The sequence below is a fragment of the Macadamia integrifolia genome, chromosome 5 (assembly GCF_013358625.1).
Source record: "Macadamia integrifolia cultivar HAES 741 chromosome 5, SCU_Mint_v3, whole genome shotgun sequence".
Lineage (NCBI taxonomy): Eukaryota > Viridiplantae > Streptophyta > Magnoliopsida > Proteales > Proteaceae > Macadamia > Macadamia integrifolia.
Window position 1 is genome coordinate 22721276 of NC_056561.1, and position 19621 is coordinate 22740896.

Consider the following 19621-nt stretch of genomic DNA (forward strand, 5'->3'; position numbering starts at 1 on the left):
CATAGTTTTTAAGGCGCTGCTAAGGCGTCGCCTTACCAACGCCTTGGCGCTAATGCGGTCTAGAGATGGTAAGGCAGTGCTCCGCCTTACGTGAAGTGGCGCCTTATTTATTTATTTTTTTTTTTAAAACACATTTTAAAATTACTTGATGAAGATTCCGAATATAGATTTTTTATTGGTAGGTGTATGGTTTTGTTAACACTTGAGATGTATGGGATCAGTTTTACTCCACAAAAAATAACCAAAACAAACAAAACAAAAACACGATTCACAAACAGGGTTTGGATTTTGTCAAGGGTTTTAAGAAAGGGCTTTGAGAAGGAATCAAGGAACAAGGAAAAACCACTGATCTAGGCGACCATTTTGCTCCGGCAGTGGTGAGTTTGCTCCGGCAGCGGTGAACTTCATTCTTCTTTGACAGGAGTAGAAATATAGTGGATGACCTTAGGGCTTATGCACTCATTTTGGCATCATAGAGGTAAGTTTAATAAATACTTGTACTTTTTACGTCTTCTTTTCTTTATATTTATAATTTTGTTTCATAATTATGTTTTTATATTATATGTTAATATGTTATGACGATTGATGATTGATGAAGATGAATTTAGTTTATTCACTTTATTGATTTGTTTTCTTGATGAATATCTTACATTGGTATGAATATGAACCTTTATATTTATTTAACATATGAGTAATAGGATTCAATTAGGATTTGAGCCAAATAGATTGGTTTTATAAAAAAATTACACAAGAACGCTTTAGTCAATAAGGCAACACTTTATGCCCGCCTTATCGCTAAGGCGCTCCGAAAGACCCTCAAACGCCTCCGTTGCCTTACCGCCTTAAAAACTATGATTAAAAGAGCACCTCGCAGCCGCAGGGTGAAGATTTATGACCCAAAGAACTTAACAACCCCCATGGGTGAAGTCCCAAAACTTAACAACCTCCATGGGTGGAATTACAATTAAAGAGGTTACAGAACAAGGCCTTTAACAAGGCACACAAGACCCAACAAAATAGGTCCCCAAAAGTTACACCCAAAAACCATACCCTATGGGAGACTAACCCTGCAGCTGGGTATAAGAGATTACCCGCGGTTGGGGCTGTAGGCCTCTGATGAAGCTGCAACCCGGGTCGAAGACAGCCCTCAAGGTGAGGTAGAAAACCTCCAATTATAAAAGAATTCTGTCGGCAAGTTCTGCAGTTTCTTGATTTCAAGACTTAAGAGAGAGAAAATGGCCAGAACTTCAAGAACTGATGCTAACCTGATTGGACAGACCTGAAGTGTGGATCGAATGCTCTTTGGACCGTAAAGGACAGCAGCTGAAAGTCCTGATTGAAGCAGAGGTCTGTTGCTGAGAGAAGTGGGGGTCGATTGGTCTTCCAAGAGGGATCTTGAGCTGGTCGAGTCCTTGCTTTTAGGAGTCTTCTTGGGCTGTTCGATTGAGGTGCTTGGCTGGACAGAATTAAAGTTTGAAGCGCAGATCTGTAACTCTTTATTAACACCAAATAAAACAGAATTTAAAAGTGGAAAGAGGAAAGAGACAATGTGGGAGAGGAGGTGGCTATCTCAGCCTGGGCTTCTCATCCATAGCTATCTCAGTTGTTCTAAGCATTTAGTTGCAGACTTTCTTTCTTTCAAATCTGTTTCATAACAGTACATATGCATATCTATTTATAGAGGGAAAGTTTACAATCATAATATGACTAGGAGCTAGTTTCCAAAGAGGACTAGACACTCCTACTACAACTAGGACTTGACTTTAGGACTCCAACATGGAGTAGGACTAACTAACTAATAGTCCATATAAGACTTTGGGCCCGTTTGATAACGTTTCTGCCGTTTCTGTTTCAAGAAACGACATAAACATAAATTTCCGTTTCTAGAAACAGAAATGGAATTGAAAGTGTTTGATAAGTCATGTTTCTAAAAGTCGATAGTAACCAGCGAAAGAATGGCCATGAGTCGTTTCCAGAAATGGCGAAACAAGTCTACTTGTTTCGCCTGGGTCGTTTATGAAAACAAGTGAAACGAAACAGTTTTATGAAATGCTTTTTGTTCCGTTTTTGCCGTTTCTGGACACAGAAATGGCAGAAACGCGTTTCTTGAAATGTTATCAAACGGACCCTTTATAGCCAACCAATGGTCTAATGCGTTTCTTGAAATGTTATCAAACGGACCCTTTATAACCAACCAATGGTCTAATAGGCCTTTATTGAGTTAAATAATAAACTAATTAAACTAATGAATTAAATCCCGTTTTCCTACCTTGTACCCATATTTTAGGTCAATTAAAGTGGTTCACTTCAAAGAAAACCCATTGGATCAAAGGCCCAACACATACATAATACAACCCAAGGCTTATTTGCAATAAAATAAGTCCAAGTGACTTATCTACATCACCCATATTCTAGGTTCATTAAAGAGGCCAATTACAAAGAAACCAAATGCTCAACTCGTGTTTAACCCAACCCAAGGCCTTTTCCACTAAAATAAGCTCACTTCTATAATTCTCCTTCATCACTTCATTTGAATACATCTTCTCTATTTTTCCTCTAGCCCATTTCTCATTTTGGGTTTTCTGGACACTTCCTAAACATGAGATTCTTATAATTCTTTCCCCCCTCCAGAAACTTTTCCCAGTACCCCCCCCCCCTAATACTTCCATTTTATCTTTAGCAATCCTATTATTCTTAAGGTCTACTTTTCAGGGCCCATATACTGCAGCGTTTCAAGGTTGTTGAAACTGTCTTGGGTCATTACCATTGACCATCTCTTCTCATGCACGCAGCTTTAGGTTTGGCTGAAGAACCCATAGTAATGTACATGACTGCTAGAAATTGTATCAAGAGTCCAAAATTATCCTGTCTTTTTGGTTTTCTCATTAACGATACCATAACCAATAAGCTTTAGGACATCTCTCTACAATTTTAGGATCCTGCTCCAAGAAAAATATTTGATCTGAGTGAACCTTCAGGTGCCAAAAGTTCTTGCCTAAATGACTTTGTCCATATTTAATAATTGCAAGCTGGAGTTCAATATGATGCTACAACCTGCAAGTAAAGCTCATGACTGCAGCCTAATTTGGGTGCAGGCGTAAGCAACCCCGAAACTTCTATTTCTGAAGAGGCTTGAAAACAGGAACAGATTGTAAAACACAAGAGGAGCTGATAAATTGTAGAAATCTACAACCAGAGTGACTAATGAATCTGATTTTTTTTAATTATTCAATTTCAAATACACAAACTATAGATGGAGATAAGATCATAATAATTGTGCCATAAAAAAACTATGGTCCTGATCTGAAACCTAAGGGAGCCACTATGAACTTGTTACCAACATATTTTGTCTGTGTAACCCAACTAAAAATGTGACCTTACTAATATTCCTTGTTCCTTCATCACTAGTTTCCATTGTTCAAGAATTTCTACTGGGAAGAAATGTGTTTTTGATGAATGAAAAGGAACAAAAGCCTCAACCACAACGTCCCACAAAACCCTGTCAGATGCACGAAAATACGGCAAGTTTCATTTCTCTTAAGGACTCTAATGGGAAATCTAGACTAAGGTTCTGGTTTGAAATCTAGTTCAGAGTTTGTGGTATGCGCAATTTGGAGAATTTGTTTGAGAATTCAAATTTTTAGCTCTGATGAGAGATTTTTTTGTTCAACAATGAACAAGTGGATTGTTTCATGGAGGCGAGGCAATCTATGAAGGGGAAGGAGATTGGTTGGAGACAGCAAATAACTTGAATATTATTTGAGGGGGAGAGTTCAAAATGTCATTTCCAAGGAGGTTAGTTGTATGATTTCAAACTAATTTTTAGTCCAATGTCTTGCAATATTCAGATGGGAAACTAGTGTAGTTTTAGGTGACATGGAATATGTTAGTTCTATTTTCTATTAAACTTAAAGAATATTTGTGATATAATTTTACAATTATTTCCCTCTTTCTATCATCTTGGTGCCGTGATCCCTTGGCTTTATACTAGAAAAGAGTCATTAATCTAATGATTGATATTATTAGTTGAAATTCTGTTGGAGTCTTGATTGCCATGTTTGATACACTATTTAAATATTCAGGTAATGGAGTCTCATCAGGCAGGAAAATTGGATACATCCGGAACAGCCAAGGCTGTTGTTTCATGCTTTCAGAAACTTGGTGTCTCGTTTGATATTGATCAGGTGTGTTAATTACATTCATCATGATTTAGACCTTCTTTGGGTTTCAAGGAATGTAGCTGTGAAAATCAAATCTGAAAGAACTTGGTAATTAACTTTGAATATCAGTATCTTGGGTTGGATATGGCTATTGCTAGTGTGGAACCCATACAGGCACACAGACATTAGCCTATTTTTCTAATAACTTGTAATATGTTAATATTTGGAAGGGCTGTAGTAAAATTGTCCTAGGGAAGTCAGCCACCTGTGCTATTCACAGTGTCTCATATTTCTCTCTTCCTTCCGTGTGCACACGTGTGAAAATGCTTGATGTCACCATTCTGTGAATAATTGATAAATTTGTCTCATTTGAAAAAGAGAAGCCGTTTTGGAGATGTGCATAGTAAGCTGTAACATGGTGATTGATTATTGTGTTATTGGCCATTAGGTGGGGCCTAATGCTTCTACTGCCTTCACTTGAGCTTAATATGACTTCCTTTTGGTAGATACAAAAGATTCGGGACCCCAAACAGCAGCTTGTGATGGTGGGCATCCCAGAGGAGCACCTATCTGGCCATGCATTCCATCTTTATAATCTCACATCGCCTGATGAGACGTAATTTCTCCATCCTGAAATCTTTCTGGTGACTCTAGTTCTCTACATATTCATGTGCCTTTGAATACCATGACCATCAAATAATTGTTGTGCATGCAGAGTCACATTCGAGTTTCAGCATAATGTCTGTGGTCGGTCAATATATGCAGAGGGTACAGTCGATGCTGCCATTTTCCTGGCTAAGAAGGTGCCATTTGCCCCCTTTCCTTTCTGTTCCTCTCAATGGTTCCACGAATTTATTTTGTTTTGGTAGAACGTGACAGTGGAATTTATTGTATTAATGCAATGATGCAGGTTGGGTCCAAGTCAGACAAGCGGATCTACAATATGATTGATGTCTTACGGGAGGGTAACATGCGGTGATAGATTGTTTACTTGCCAGTCATTGTTGTAGTAATTTTTATAGTTTTGGTGATGGCTTGAGCCTTTTTCTTTGTCCAGATATTTGAGGTTAAGTTGTAGGAATGGATCTCACATATAGAAAGAATGCAATTTTAGAGTACTCAAAATTGAATTTTATCAAATTTTGAGTGTGTAAAAGAAATCTCTTGATATGAATGATGTCCCATGTCATTTCTTAAATTGCAATAGTGAATAGGATCCCATTGTAATATTGACTGCTCAATGGGTAAGAAGTGTAGACTGCTTGATAAGCCTACGGGTGTGGGCCCAAATGTAAAAGCAGGTAAGAAATGTTAAGATGAAACCGTATGGAAAAAAAAAAAAAAGATTGAACCCTGATGGTTAATTTCACACAGATCTACTCCCTATCTGAATGGGCAGGTTTAAAGAGAATTTGGACAGAATTAGTTTTCCTGAAAAATAAAAAAAAGATAAAAATAAAAAAATCGAAGAAGTTAGTTAGGGAAGAGGAGGGAGTTTTTTCTGTGTCGATTGGAAAATGTACAAAAACAAAATTAGGAGTGAGAAGAGGTTTTAATCAGAAGGTAAGATTAATGGTCTAAAAATCCGAATGATGTTAAGATTGTGAGAGGGTGATAAGGATCTTTTTGGGGAGAAAATGTAGGGAATGAGGCTTACTGTAGAGAGGTAGAAAAGTAGAAAAATAAGGAAATAGGCAGTCATTTGAATATTTGATGTATGTGAGAGAAAATAAGAAAGAGAAGAGGTGTTGATATATGGGAGACAAAATATGATCATCTGAATGCAGATCTAAAGAAGACTGAGTATAACAGGAATGGAGAGCAAGTTTAGGAGAGAAGATAGGGATTGGAGAGGGAAATATAATTGTATTGTAATACAAAGTTTATATAGACCAAAAAGGCAATAATATAAAAGACTGATTAGACAAAAACTCTTGTACGTCAAGTAAATAATAAGAACTCTTCTAGACTAAACTACCAGACACTTAACTACGGAGAGGACCTACACAACCTTATCCAAATACTTAGTCCTGCATACAGACTTCACAAACCCATGATATAGGCCTACAAATTAGGCCTTTTACTAATACACAAAAAAAATTAAACGCGGAAGTTTTTCTTCCCTGTGGGTGAAGAGGATCTAGCCATTGAAGTGTCATCATTCCCTCTGTCCTCTATTGTACAAAGTCAGAAATTGCTTGGCACTATTCCTAGAGTCCCATCCAATGACCAAAACCCGTGGACTCTGTGATTCTTTCTTTACCATGGGTGAAAGGAAATTCTGTCCAAAACCAACCTATAAAGTAGCCAGTCCAACACCTATTTTGGCCTTCTAAACTTTTCTTTGGGCTTGAGCTGGTAAATAGGATCAAATTGATGTGACCATTTGAAGGCTACTGCATCACTAAGGAAATTCCTGTGCAATATGGTGCTGCTGTAACATCATCATTTATTGTTGCTTGGTTGTTGTTACTTCTGCCAAACCAATTAAATTGGGAATTGATGGAAAGAATATTGTGGCTGGTTTAAATTGCTTAATCTGTATGAAAAAGGGTGTCTCATTTACTGTCACTGCCTTTGATAAGGGTTAAGGTCATGCTCTCGTTGTGTTACTCTGCAAACTGAGTTATCCTGAGTTGGTAACATGGATAATTGTATTGGAAGAGGCTTTTTCAGGTAGTTTTGAGGACCAGAGCTAATGCAGAGTGTCCAGTTGCTTTGGGTTCTGTTTTCAGATTAATGGAGTCTGCCACCATTTTGTACAGAGCATGCCACACTTTAGTAGAATGGCTACCTCCATTCTGGGGTTTGTTGAAATTGACTATGATTGGAAGCATCTACAAGGTGATGAAGGCCATTGGTTTGATAATGGAAGCATACAAAGTATAAAGAGCTGTTTTCTGGCAGGAGTTGAACTTATTTAGGGTTAGAAATTTCGAACTTCTTATATTCTCAGGTCTCTTGCTGGAAAAGTAGTCATGTAGTTACAGATTGCATGAAGCTTGTGGAGTCATTGCCTATAACAGCGTAACCAAACACCGTACCGGGGAGAGTTTTGCTGCTAATGAACTAGGTAATTACCATTCTTCTGTTGTGTAATAGCCAACATTTAAGCCTTAATGAAACTCATTTTTATTTTGCATGAGAATGTTAGGAAAACATGGATTGGTAGCCTTAGAGGCATATGGATGAGCCATTGTAAGATTTCCACCCCTTCAAATTCCAAAATCCTTTGTACATGCTATTGGGGGTGGAGGGAGGTGGGGAATGTTGAACCCAGTTAATGGATTCCGTCTTCAAACAGGTCTAAACGCTATATACTATACCCGTATACTGTGTGCACATTGGAGGAGAAGAATAGTTACCAATCAGAATTTTTCTGCTTCCAAAGTGAACGACACAGATTAATGGGGCATGAATTAAGAATGATAAAGCTGAAGAAAATCAGGTATCTTGATGTGCCCTTTTCTCCTTTTGCCTAACTTGTTTTCTTCATATCCCGAAGTGATCTTTGATATGGAAATCAATCAGTGATGATCATTGTGGTTGCAGAAGCATGAATCCATCTCGGAAAGGATCTTATAAACTCCAAACCAGAGCTTCAAGGATCCTGATCTCCAAGGTGATGGTTTGAACCAATGTAAATAAATTATTATGCCCTTAGTTCCTAGTTTAATGAATTAGAAATCATTAAGCAATTGTTAGATGATGAAAGAAGCGGAGCCGTGAGAGAATCGAGACCCCTTGTGTACCAACCAAAGAACAAATGAAGAAAATAATGAGGAAAAGGGCTTGGGGATCGTTACCTTGTCGCGTGGCCACTGTGCCAGTGTGGGGAGGTACACAGGCATCTAACCAGGGGACAGGGTGGTCTCTTCGCCACTCGTCTTGGGGTAGTGTGGCATGACCATGAATGGATCTTTCTCAAATTTCCCCAAGTAAAAATTGACTTTAAACAGGCCTTTTAGGAAGGGCTTCCAAAATGCTCCACTATTATTGTGCCATACGGACAGATGATATGGCTCTTCTGCACACCAAGTCGAAAGCATGTAGCATGGATTAGTCACTTGTCAAATTTTAGGAATCCAATTGGTAGAATACCAGTGGATTCTTCCTTAGTCTTGCAATGAACACGACATATTTGGTCACGTATCTGGGGGGTGGGGGTTATGGTCGGTATAGGGTATTGGAGAACAATACAAGGTATTATCGACCCTTTACAATCTACAATTGGGGGGGGGGGGGAATTAGCAACACAAAGCGGAGTCCATAGAAATTATATATAATCTGATCAAATTACATTTGAAACCTTAAACGTTCGTGCAAGGTTCAATATCCACAATTCAACTTCTTCAGTCTCAGTTGGAAACTTGGAATAAAATATCTTAATTTGGAACTTATTTGGCCCTTAATTAAACAAATTTCCTTCCAAAACAATGGATCACATAATGCCCTTATTAATATTGAATCCACTATAAATGTGCAACTTCGATCTCTTGAAGCTAGTTAGCTAGTTATGTCTCAACTCTCAATCAGCTTGCTTGCCAAAATCACTACTGCTGGAACTGCAAAATTTGATATTCCATTAATCAATCAGAAACAGTACATGTTAGAATCTAGTGGGCACTAAAATGAGACATAATTTAATAAAAAAATAAAACAAAATAGTAATTAACTAATAACTTTCTTAAGGATTAAGGATCACTCACCCTTTTCCTCTCTTCAATAACAGAAAAATTTCAACCAAAATAAATGACAAACATCGATCTGGAATCTTTATGTATTGAGTTAAATCTGTTGGTTTTGGTTGGGCCACAATGAAAAAATGATCAAACTTGTTCAAAAACTTCAAATACCAACTTTAATTGTAGCCCATAATTTTCAATAAAATAATAATTTCTTGAGCATGTATTATAATTTTTTAATTAATATAATTTATTACTTATAATTTTTTTTTGTTATTACAATAACCAAAATCGTCACAACTACCAAAATTGAACTTGTAGAAGAGGTCTAGTCCCCATTTACATAGAGTACAAGGCTTGGTTTAGCCTTACGATGGGCTCTTCCATTAGCCCATTAGTTTTCTCAGCCCATTTACTAAATTCATAGATGATCTAAAATAGTGTGAGAAAGATCTTATATTAGAACCAATTACTACATAATTAGGAAAAATAAAAGAGAATTAAGATGAAGAAAGGTAGCTAAGATAAGAAATATCTATCTTAATTCTTACCTGTCTGATTGCTGCATGAAGATCTTCATCTATAGAGATTTCTGTTTCCAGGTCTGCTGTCTGGTGATTATTTATGGACTTCATAATGTCACCATCATTGTCCATGCCTGCAGAAATACTCTGGATATGATCTGGTATTGTCTGCCCTGTAAAATCCAAACCATTTCTATTAGAAGTGATTATAAAATTATATGATCTAATTAAATATAAATAACTTCCAATTAATTAGTAAAATATTTTAAAAATAAAAAATACCTGATGAAAGAAAGTTATTTTGAAGTGGTTGATAAGTAATTGAAGAATCATTTGGAACAATTGAGCTTAGCTGATGAGTTGAAGCATCTACCGTGGGCATAATGGTAGATGATGCAGTAGTACTAGAACCCCCACCATTAAAGCATAGGTTAGGAGGATATGATGTAGTTGCAGACTTATAATCTAAACCAAGATCTCCTGGAGTACCAGTAAGTCCAATTCCATTAGCAGCGGGACTATAAACCAGAGGAATATGGGGATGAACTTCCATGTAACGACCGTTAAACAATGTGGTTCTTGGCCTAGAAAAACTCTGCTGATACTGCTTATGTAGCCCATTGGTACTGAAATCTGTAAGATGATGAGGAATCCTTAATGGATTTGATGATGATGATGATGTTGACGATGAGAAATCTCCAGCAAGTCTAGGAATATGTTTTCTTTCCCTCAAAAGCATTTGATCCACAGTTTCAGGAACTTGTAGGAATGGATTTGTTGGTGGAGAAATACCAAAAAAGCAAGAATTCTGAATGGGACTTTGACCATATTGATGAATCCCCAGATTTTTATTATAACCATTGACTTCATGATGAAAGCTATGTGCAGGATGGTGAGTAGTACTGATTCTGATCTTAGCAGCTGCATGATCTAGGTCATTAGGATGATCATTAGATGTAATTGTTGTTATACTTGAGAGATGCCCACTGACTCCTCCATTTGAATGATCAACATTATTACTGCTCTGTTGGCTAGTAGTAGCAGCAGTACTGTTCTTCTTCAGAGCATTTCTGAATTTCTACCATGAGTAGTAAAAAAGATGAAAGTGAGAATAAAATACCAAATCAATGCCTACATATGATCTAAAATACAATAGAAGAGACATTGCAAGACTGAACTCACTTGAAGATGACTTGCAATGTTTTCTCTAGAAAGCCCTGGTTCATTCATATGTTCAAGTATCTTCTTAGGAACAGCCTCTGTAGAACAAAAATATTTCATTAATAGTAGTTTTAATCAAATATTGATTACATTATAAGATGTTTTAATTTTATAGACAAATAATACTTACTTTCTACTCCTATTTCTTTAACTGCATCAATGAACTTTGTGTGAAGTTTATGTGTCCAAACAACCCTTGGCCTTTTATGTGTTGAAATATCTTCACCAGAGTCATTGTTGAAGATGCTTTCTTTCTCTTTGCTTTGCCCTCTTTGCCTCTTAGTAGACTTAGAATTTTGATCAGTAATTTCCTTTTTCAAAACTGATTCATTGGGTTGAAATAAATTTTTTCTAATCACATGTTGCCATATATTCTGAATCTCCTCCTTTCGAATAGGTTTTACCAGGTAGTCGCGGGCGCCATGCTGGATACCCTTCATCACCATGTTCTTATCATCATTTGCAGACATCACTGTAATTTAATTTTGCATTAGAAATACTAATCAAAGTCAATGGAAGAAAATAAGAGTAAGATTTTTTTTGAACTTACTAATTACAGGTATGTCCAGTTCTAGACTAACAATCTCCAATAGCTTAAATCCATCCATGTCAGGCATGTGAACATCAGTAATAACAATATCAAACTTGGTTTTTTCCTCCAGTAGTAGCTTAAGTGCTGTGGCTCCATCTGAGGCAATCTTAACTGTAGCAAAGAATTAAACAAAAACACAACATGTCAAAGGAAGACATAGCCAATATATATAATAAATTTCAGTCAGATTTGAACTATCTTTTTCTTGAGATTTTTCTATCTTTTAGGAACTGAAGGCATAATGTATGGAAAATTGACGATGGTTGGAGTTGGGTGTAATTCCATAGGAAAAGATAATAGAAACATATCATGCCCTTTTATATTTAATCCCTACTAAAAAATTAAACTCTCTTTTTTTTTGAGTCCAGAGCAAAGCTGCAGCCCCTGCACCACAGGGCCCAATGAGAGCACAAGCAGGATATCCGATAGGGATGGGATGTTTCATTTCAGTAGACTTGAGGCATTTCACCCTTCTTGTGTCTTGCAAGAAAACAATGCCAAATTTATATGATTTTTTTTATTTTCTCTCTCTCTCTCTCTCTCTCTCTTTTTATTTTTTTTTTGGTATTATTTTTTCTCTTTTCTTAACAACTAAATATAACCCACAAAAAAAGGGGGGATTTTTTTGGGTGTTACTTGGGTATCCGTGTTTGAAGTAAAAAAAATGGAATAATTCACTTTCTTTTTGCCCTTTTGGACCTTTTAATTCACAAATACCTTTTTAAATTTTAGTAATTTTTTTTCAAAATACCCTTTTTAAGATTCTCTTTCTTTGACTACAAACACACCTGGTTGAAGCTAAGTTTGGTCCCACAAAAGGTCAATTTTGACTTCCTCCAACCCAGCAATTCATTGTCTTCCCGCTCAGACCCAAATCAATCAAACCCTGAAGCCAATAACTGCTAATAGTTTGGAAAGATTTCTCGTATCAGAATTTTTACGTAGATTTGATTTCAATATTTTGATTCTGTTCTTTTTTTTTTTCGTTCTTCCTGTTCTTTCTTTCTTTTTTTTTTTTTTTTTTTTTTTTTTTTTAGGTTTTGTGTGATCGATCTCGTTTAAAAACCGCCGTTCTTGAAATTGATCCGGAAAGTTTTTTTTTTTTTTTTTTTTTTCTTCGTTAAACGTTTATGTTCATAAGATCTGTGTGTCTTGAAACCTTTCTTCCTTCTTTTTGTTTGTAAGTTAAGATTTGATCCAATACTTGTTCGGAGTTATTTGGTGATCACTGCTGGATTCTCTCTCTCTCTCTCTCTCTCCCTCGAAACCCTTTTTTCCTTCATCCATAGAAGGATCCATCTATCTGTGTTTCACGGTATCCTCATGCACTGCGAAGCTAGGTTTATGGTTAGGGTTTGATCAGTATACCAGTACTCAGCAACAGAAGCTGCAGAGCTGTGAGTGAGATACTTTGAAATAATCAGACTAATCAAAGAGAGAACTCAAAACAAAACTTACGGTGATTGTCTCGGACTACCTGGAGGTTGTTCCATATCTAAAACCTAGACAAATTTTTTCTGACCTTATAAAACCAATTTATAAGGTGAGGAAACTCAACATCATATCAACCCATATGACTCATATGAGATCGTAACATCTTACCCATAAGTTTAGTGATTTTTTTCTTTTGGGTTTTAAGTTTGAAGAAGAAAGAAGAAGATGGAAAAAAAGAAGAAGAAGAAACCTTTGTAGCGGCAACGTTGCAGAACAGCCTGAAGCAATGTGAGACAGACAATATTGTCGTCAACTGCCAAAACCAACATACCATCAGGAAAAGTCTCCTCCTGCTCCTCTTCTTCTTCTTCTTCTTCTACTTCTTCTACTTCTTCTTCTTCATCTTTGTTGCTTTCTGATAGTTCCTCCACCACTTGAGACTGATCATGATCATGAGAAAGCTTCTCTGCCTGATAATCCTCCTCCTCCTCCATTCCTCAAAATATATAAAAAGAGACACAACACAATCCCAAAACTCACTAAAATCTCTCACTAAGGATCTCTTAGTATCAAACTTACGATTCTTCGATATACCCTAGAAATTTTCTTTTCTTTATCACCAGAGACGTATAAGATTTTTTTAGAGCATGATCTTCATCTTCTGAGGAAGATATAAGAATACAGTAAAGCTTCTAATTTTGAAATGATAAAAAAAATCAACGAGAGAATATTACGTATATCTTCACCGTCTTAAAAGAGAAGAAAACTCACATTTTCTATAAATGAGTTTCCAAGTAAAATGGAAGTAAATCTTTCATCTCCAACTGATTTTGTCAGAAGAAAAATCAACTTTAAGTAATTTCAAAAGTTTAGAGAAAAAAAAAAAAGGTAAGACCCACACGAGTATATGATTAGTAGGTCCGTTCCGAAATCAGAATAGATCTGGACCCACCATTTGGGTCCCACACCCTATGGAGAATCCAGATCTGTCTCCGATCGTCCCCATGTGGGGAGTGGATCAAAACCCGGACCTCATATGAGTAAAAAGTTATACATATCGTTTTTTTTTTTTTTTGAAAGAGTTACACGTATCGTTCGCCGCCACAAAGTGTTGGATCTTTCTTCGAAATTGGAAAGTAATCAAAAACATCACCATTCACCAACGTGTTTATTTTTGTCATAAAAAAAAACGTGTTTTTTTCATCTAAACCCATGGAATGTTTACGGTGGTTAGAGGAAGCATGTGCCCTTTGTTTTTATTTATTTTTTATGTTAAGGGGAAAAAAAAAACTTGGTGAATGGGTGGAATATTCCTTGGGTGGATCTGTGTGGCGTTTCATATGAGTTTTTGGGCAAAATAAAAAAATCTTATAGAGGTTTGTAAATCTTAAGATGATGGGTGAACCATTCTCTATGACTATAGAAAAACATTTAAAAAAAAAAAAAAAATTAAAATAAGGATTGCAAGGGAGGCCAGGAAGCAAGCGGTAGAATAGGGTGGGGTGAAGCTGATGGGTCTCTCTTCCTTTTCTTATCGACTCCATTCGCCCCTGCAAGACTCCATCACGGAAATACCCATTGCAGCACTCTCGTCCTTGTTGTTTCTGTTCACTGCTCACCATTTCCAACCCTTACTCGCCATTCCCACCCTGCCCCTAGTCCTCCATCACCTGTATCCTTCAACAGACGACGGCGAGCTCTTTTCCCCAAAAATCAGCTCAAATTCGCCGGAGAAATTCTTTGTTGTAATCACACTCGGCTTTTTCTCGGTTTCTGTCTCAATTTTTGCTTCTGTTGGTTTGCCTACTGATGTTCTAGTGTGAGGACAAAGGCATTTCACTCTCTTATACTCTGGCTTTCCTCCACGGTGGGAAGTGCAAGGCTCTGTTTCACACCATCTGATTCAACGGAGACGATCTGTTGAAGACGATTGGGTTTGCCGAAGAAGATTGCCGGTAGAGCTTGCATAACCGATTTGTAAATTTTGGTCGACCGAGCAATCTCGAATTCTGACTGGAAATCGACATCTATTTACCATTCTATGCATTTTCGGAATAAAACTTTTCATGAATAAATTATATTTTCCCAACATATGGAAACCCATTAATTAGTGAAGATTGGAATGGATAATTTAAAATCTGGGTTTGATTCAGATTCACATTTATTATTAGGATATTTATCTAGATAATTAAGATTTTAGTATCCATATGGTAATTAGTTACAAATTTGGATATTAATATAACCACACTTGAAAATCTACATTGAAAATAACAATTCTAATTATAATTTGAGGGTATAATTAATTTTTTAATGATTTATACTAAATATGAATTATATACTATACTATTATATAAAAGCACAAAGTGGCAAATCTTTCATTGGACTACTTTACCCCTTTGTTTTATTTTATATTCTTTTATAAATTAAATATTATTGGTATCTTTCTATTTTTTATATTCCAATAATTTTTCTCTACTCTCCTTCTTTCTCTCAAACTCCCCCTCTTTCCAATAATTAGAGTCTCTCTCCCAAACTCTCCCACGCATGATCTCCCCTCCTCTGTATACTTTCTTCTCTCTCTCCCTAGAATTTATCTCCAAACTATTGCCATCTTCAAGGTTTCCTATGAGATTTTCATCTATTGAATCTGATACGGTGGGGAACTGAATTTGAGATTTTCATCTATTGAATCTGATATGGTGGTGAACTGGATTGAACCCAAGTGAAAGACCTTGGAAAATCGGTAGACCAATTTCCTACATCGAATCTGTTGTATGGGGCATTTATATCTTGAAGCAGTGGTATTTCATCATCAATTGCTACATGTACTTTTTGAAACGAATGTCTATATCTCATGCAGTCATCAAACTTATATTCTTGCTATTTGTTTACGCACTTTTGATTAATTAGATATTCTATGTGTATGGTTTCATTGAATTCATGTGTTGCTCCGTGTAGCATGTGTTTTTTGTCCTTTATTTGGTATTTCTAAGTTTTATTTCAAGTGGTGAATGAATGTTCTTAGAGGTGATTGGGAATGTTGAATTATGTTCTAGGCATGTTGATCTGATATTCAAGATCAATGAACTGGTACATTGAATCTTTTGATCCATTTTTATAAGTTCAATTTTCAGATATGATTTCATGTTGCCGCTGAAGGTTCTTCTCTGTGATTAATAAGAGAAAAATGTTGCTCGCTGATTCTGAATTAAACCTTTAAATATGGTAATCTATATTCTATTAGTATCTTTATAGAACGGTTTGACAATATGATTATCCATTTCTGCGAAATTCCTCGAGATTTAAGCAAGACCACCTTCAACAGATCCTGCTTTCGATTTGCATCATTAATCAGGTAGCATAAGAAAGTCAGAGCAATAAACCAATCACACATACATATAGAAGAAGACATACCCTATCTACACCATCACATCACAAAAGCATCATTCAATAAATCTTTACCAAAAGAGAGCCATTTTGTGATCATTATTGGACTCTACCCTACCTGGGGTAGACCCATTAAAGAGTATTGGTGATTAAATAAAAAAAATTAATTGGATATTAACCGACCCAGCTACTACTTCAATAATAGTCATCGAGACTATTTGACCAATTAGGTTTGTCCTTGGAAGGTACAAAAGCCAAACAAGAAGTATGCTTTTCTAGGGGAGGTGCATGCCTCAAAATATGAATAGATGAAAATAACCTAATATTGTTAGGGTTTTGATCGGTTTGGTTTGGTTTTGGTGCGACAATAATAAAAAAAATTAATTAGATATTAACTGACCCAGTTACTGCTTCAATAACAGCCACCGAGACTATTTCACCAATTGCGTTAATATTAGGTTAATATTAGTTTCTTATCAAGTTTTATTGGTTTTGAATCTTTTGATCCATTTTTATAAGTTCAATTTGCATATTTATTTCTTATGTCTTATTTTTTCTAGATTACTATGCCACCAAAACAAATACTTTCTGAAAATCAACGTCAACGATATAATGCGACAGAAAGAAATAGAAGAAAAAGGAATGAAAGTTGGCTACTCAGAGCAATTGGTTTGAAAATTGATTACTCAAAGCAACAGCCATCGAGACTATTTCAATTTTCATTCCTTTTTCAAATTAATAACATCTGCAGTAAATCAATTTTCATTCGTGGGCAGGGTTTTGTCTGTTGATCCTGGTTTGTCAAGCTATACAAATAGATATGTCAAAAAATAAAAATTAATGCAGATGTTATTGGAATACTTGTACAAGTTCAAAATGCGTTCTTCATAACAACAAGATTTAATATAAAAAAAAATAAAAATAAAAGAGAAATAAAAATAATGGACAAAGAGTAAGTTTTTCACAATTTTAATCATTTTATAGTAATATCTAACATATTTACTAACTATATTACTCAATTGTAATGATTAATAGGTCTACTCCGATATTGCTGATATTATGAAAAAATTATGCAACAAATGAAGGGAGCAAATTAATGGACATTGCATCACAAAATTCTATAATTGATTTTTCAGTAATTTCCCAATGAGAATACCAAAGTAATGTATATATAATCATAATTATAAAAATTAACGAATGATTCTAATAATCTAACTACATTCTATAATTGATAGGTGGCTCACTTGATACAATAAGATTTACATCAATTGAAATAAATCCAAAGATTTTCAGAAGCAGAGATTTAAAGCAATGGTAAATATTAGAATTAATCAATTAATTACACATATTTTTTTATTATTTTATATATTTAATGTATTTATATTATTTTGCATGTTCAAATCAAAAGATGGGAGAGAGAGAAAAAAACTCAACAAGTCAAAAGAAGAGAAATTCAAAAAATATGAATATGTTGTAATGAAAGATTTAACAGAAAGACAACACAAAACTACCCTGGTAAGTGAATGTAATTCTTTAATTTATTTAAATTAAAAAAATACAATTTTAATATAATTTTTACACATCTAACATAAATTTGCAAAATCAATATTATTCAATTGAAAGAAAAATCATAAATTTAGAAAATGAGATACCATGATACAATGCCTGCAAAGCATGTAACAAAAATGTACAATTAAAGGGAGATAGCGCAAGATGTGACAAATGTAACACTGATGATACCAAATGTACAAAAAAGTAAGAAGCTTAGACCATTTACTTAATAAACATCAAATTTTATTTAGAAAAATATAAACTAATTACTATTATTTATTGATAGGTACATGGGAAGATTCAATGTGACATATTCAACTGATACAGTAATTATTACAATCTTTGAGACTCTTGAAACAATTACAGGATGTTCAGCAAATGAATATGCAAGATCACTAGAAAAGGTAAAAAAATATACTAAATTCTACCTCTCTTTTTTTTTTTTTTTTTTTTTTTTTTTTTATGTATTGCAGTACTCACAGATTATGCATTCATGTCTATCCAAATAATGTTGTTTTTACTTCAAAATGATGCAAGTCGAATAACAAAACAAATTGTTGCGGATACCATTAAAGAAGGAAAAACTGATACAAAAAGGATCATAGATATCGAAGAATATGAAGACAAAAAAATTAAAAAAAAATAAAAATAGAGAAAGATTGAGCAATGTTGTTTATTCACTATCCTTAAACAATCATTATCTTTTGTTTATATTTGGATTCTAGATTTAAGATGCTTTTAAAATTTAAATTTATGTTATAAATAAAAAGGCTTAAATGCTTAGCTAGATATTAAATTTCAATTTAATTTCATATTTCTCTGATCCATATATACACACACACACTAATTATCAATGTTATGCCATACACTTTAGGAAAATATTTCACTACACGTGCATTTGCACGTGGGTATTTACTAATATATATATATATATATATATAACAAGCTTAGTTGTGCCAGCTATTTACACACCAATTCTCACAAAAGGTTTTAGTCCAACCGGCTTGGTTTCCTTGTATCTATATTAAACTCACATGCTTCAAATGGGGAAGGAAATTAGCATTTATTTTTCCTAATTTTTATTGTTAGGGCTGATGGCAATAGAGTTGTGTCTACAATCAACAAATCCTATGCACTTTTTTTTTTTTTGTGTGTGTATGTGTGTGTGTGGAAAATTACTGGATTGTACAAATTAGGTTTTCTTTTACAAAACTACCCACTCATTAATGCTTTAGTTAACATTATTCTCAAGACAATTGGGTTTACAAAGTGATTCAGGCTCTTTCTTTCTTTCCTTGTGATTTTTTTTTTTCTTAAATCTTTTAGATAGTGGCTATATCATGCACCGGGGCTACTAGGGTCAATGGGAGTCAATCTAATCCAGCATCACCCAATCAAGATTAATTAGGGCAGGCCTAGGTTGGGCTGAGTCTGACATGATTGGGCCTAAGCTAAGTTAAGGGGACTTAGGGCTGGATTTAAGTTATAGAAATTCACTTGCACCTGCACCTCTAGTCGTCAATTTTCAATGGAGTGACTATGAGTCAAATTTTATTTGTGGTCCTAAAACTTAATCTACATGGTGACTCTATGTCAAAAGAAACTAAATCTTTTTATTTTCATATTTAAGAAATCCAATTTTTCTTTTTAAAGGAGTTGCACTTTTGTTAAACCCTCACAGGTGACTTAGTTTCATATCATAAAATGAGAAAATTACATGATTACCCACTTTCTGAGTTTGCTTTACAAAATTAATATACTGAAAGTTTCAATTGATAGAAATACTCAAAATCAAGTTTGGATTTATAAAACTACCCACCTAAAATTTCATTTAATAAAAAAATCTAAAATCAGGTTTTGGTTTACAAAACCCAAAACAATAATTCTCCTTTATCTTTTACCTGATTTTATAGCAATTCTCCTTCATCTTCCACACATAATTGGAAAACCAGGTTTTGATCGGAAAGACTCACCCGAGTCGAGTCAAAATCTGAGATTCCTGGTCAAGAGTCACGAAGACTGGTTCTATGTTAAAAAAAAAAAAAAGACTCAGGACGAGTCAAGATG

The 19621-nt window shown here is 35.0% G+C and overlaps 2 protein-coding genes across 4 annotated transcripts in view; one reads left to right on the plus strand and one right to left on the minus strand.

The window, feature by feature from the left end:
* The window catches only part of LOC122079496 (4-hydroxy-tetrahydrodipicolinate reductase 2, chloroplastic-like), a 23970-nt gene extending 18612 nt beyond the window's left edge, over nucleotides 1-5358 (plus strand). For all 3 annotated transcript variants that reach the window (XM_042646017.1, XM_042646016.1, XM_042646018.1), the window contains 4 exons: nucleotides 4083-4184; nucleotides 4667-4776; nucleotides 4876-4963; nucleotides 5071-5358. In XM_042646017.1, the coding sequence (XP_042501951.1) occupies nucleotides 4083-4184; nucleotides 4667-4776; nucleotides 4876-4963; nucleotides 5071-5139 (369 nt within the window). In that variant the 3' untranslated portion in view covers nucleotides 5140-5358. The remainder of the gene's footprint in view (nucleotides 1-4082; nucleotides 4185-4666; nucleotides 4777-4875; nucleotides 4964-5070) is intronic.
* Nucleotides 5359-10065: 4707 nt separating this feature from the next.
* On the minus strand, nucleotides 10066-12965 carry LOC122077961 (two-component response regulator ARR10-like). The gene is made up of 4 exons (XM_042643847.1): nucleotides 12867-12965; nucleotides 11141-11293; nucleotides 10721-11062; nucleotides 10066-10628 (listed from the first exon to the last, which is right to left on the minus strand). The coding sequence occupies exons 1-4, from the start codon at nucleotides 12943-12945 to the stop codon at nucleotides 10501-10503; spliced, it is 702 nt and encodes a 233-aa protein (XP_042499781.1). The 5' UTR covers nucleotides 12946-12965; the 3' UTR covers nucleotides 10066-10500.
* Between the last annotated feature and the right edge of the window lie 6656 nt (nucleotides 12966-19621).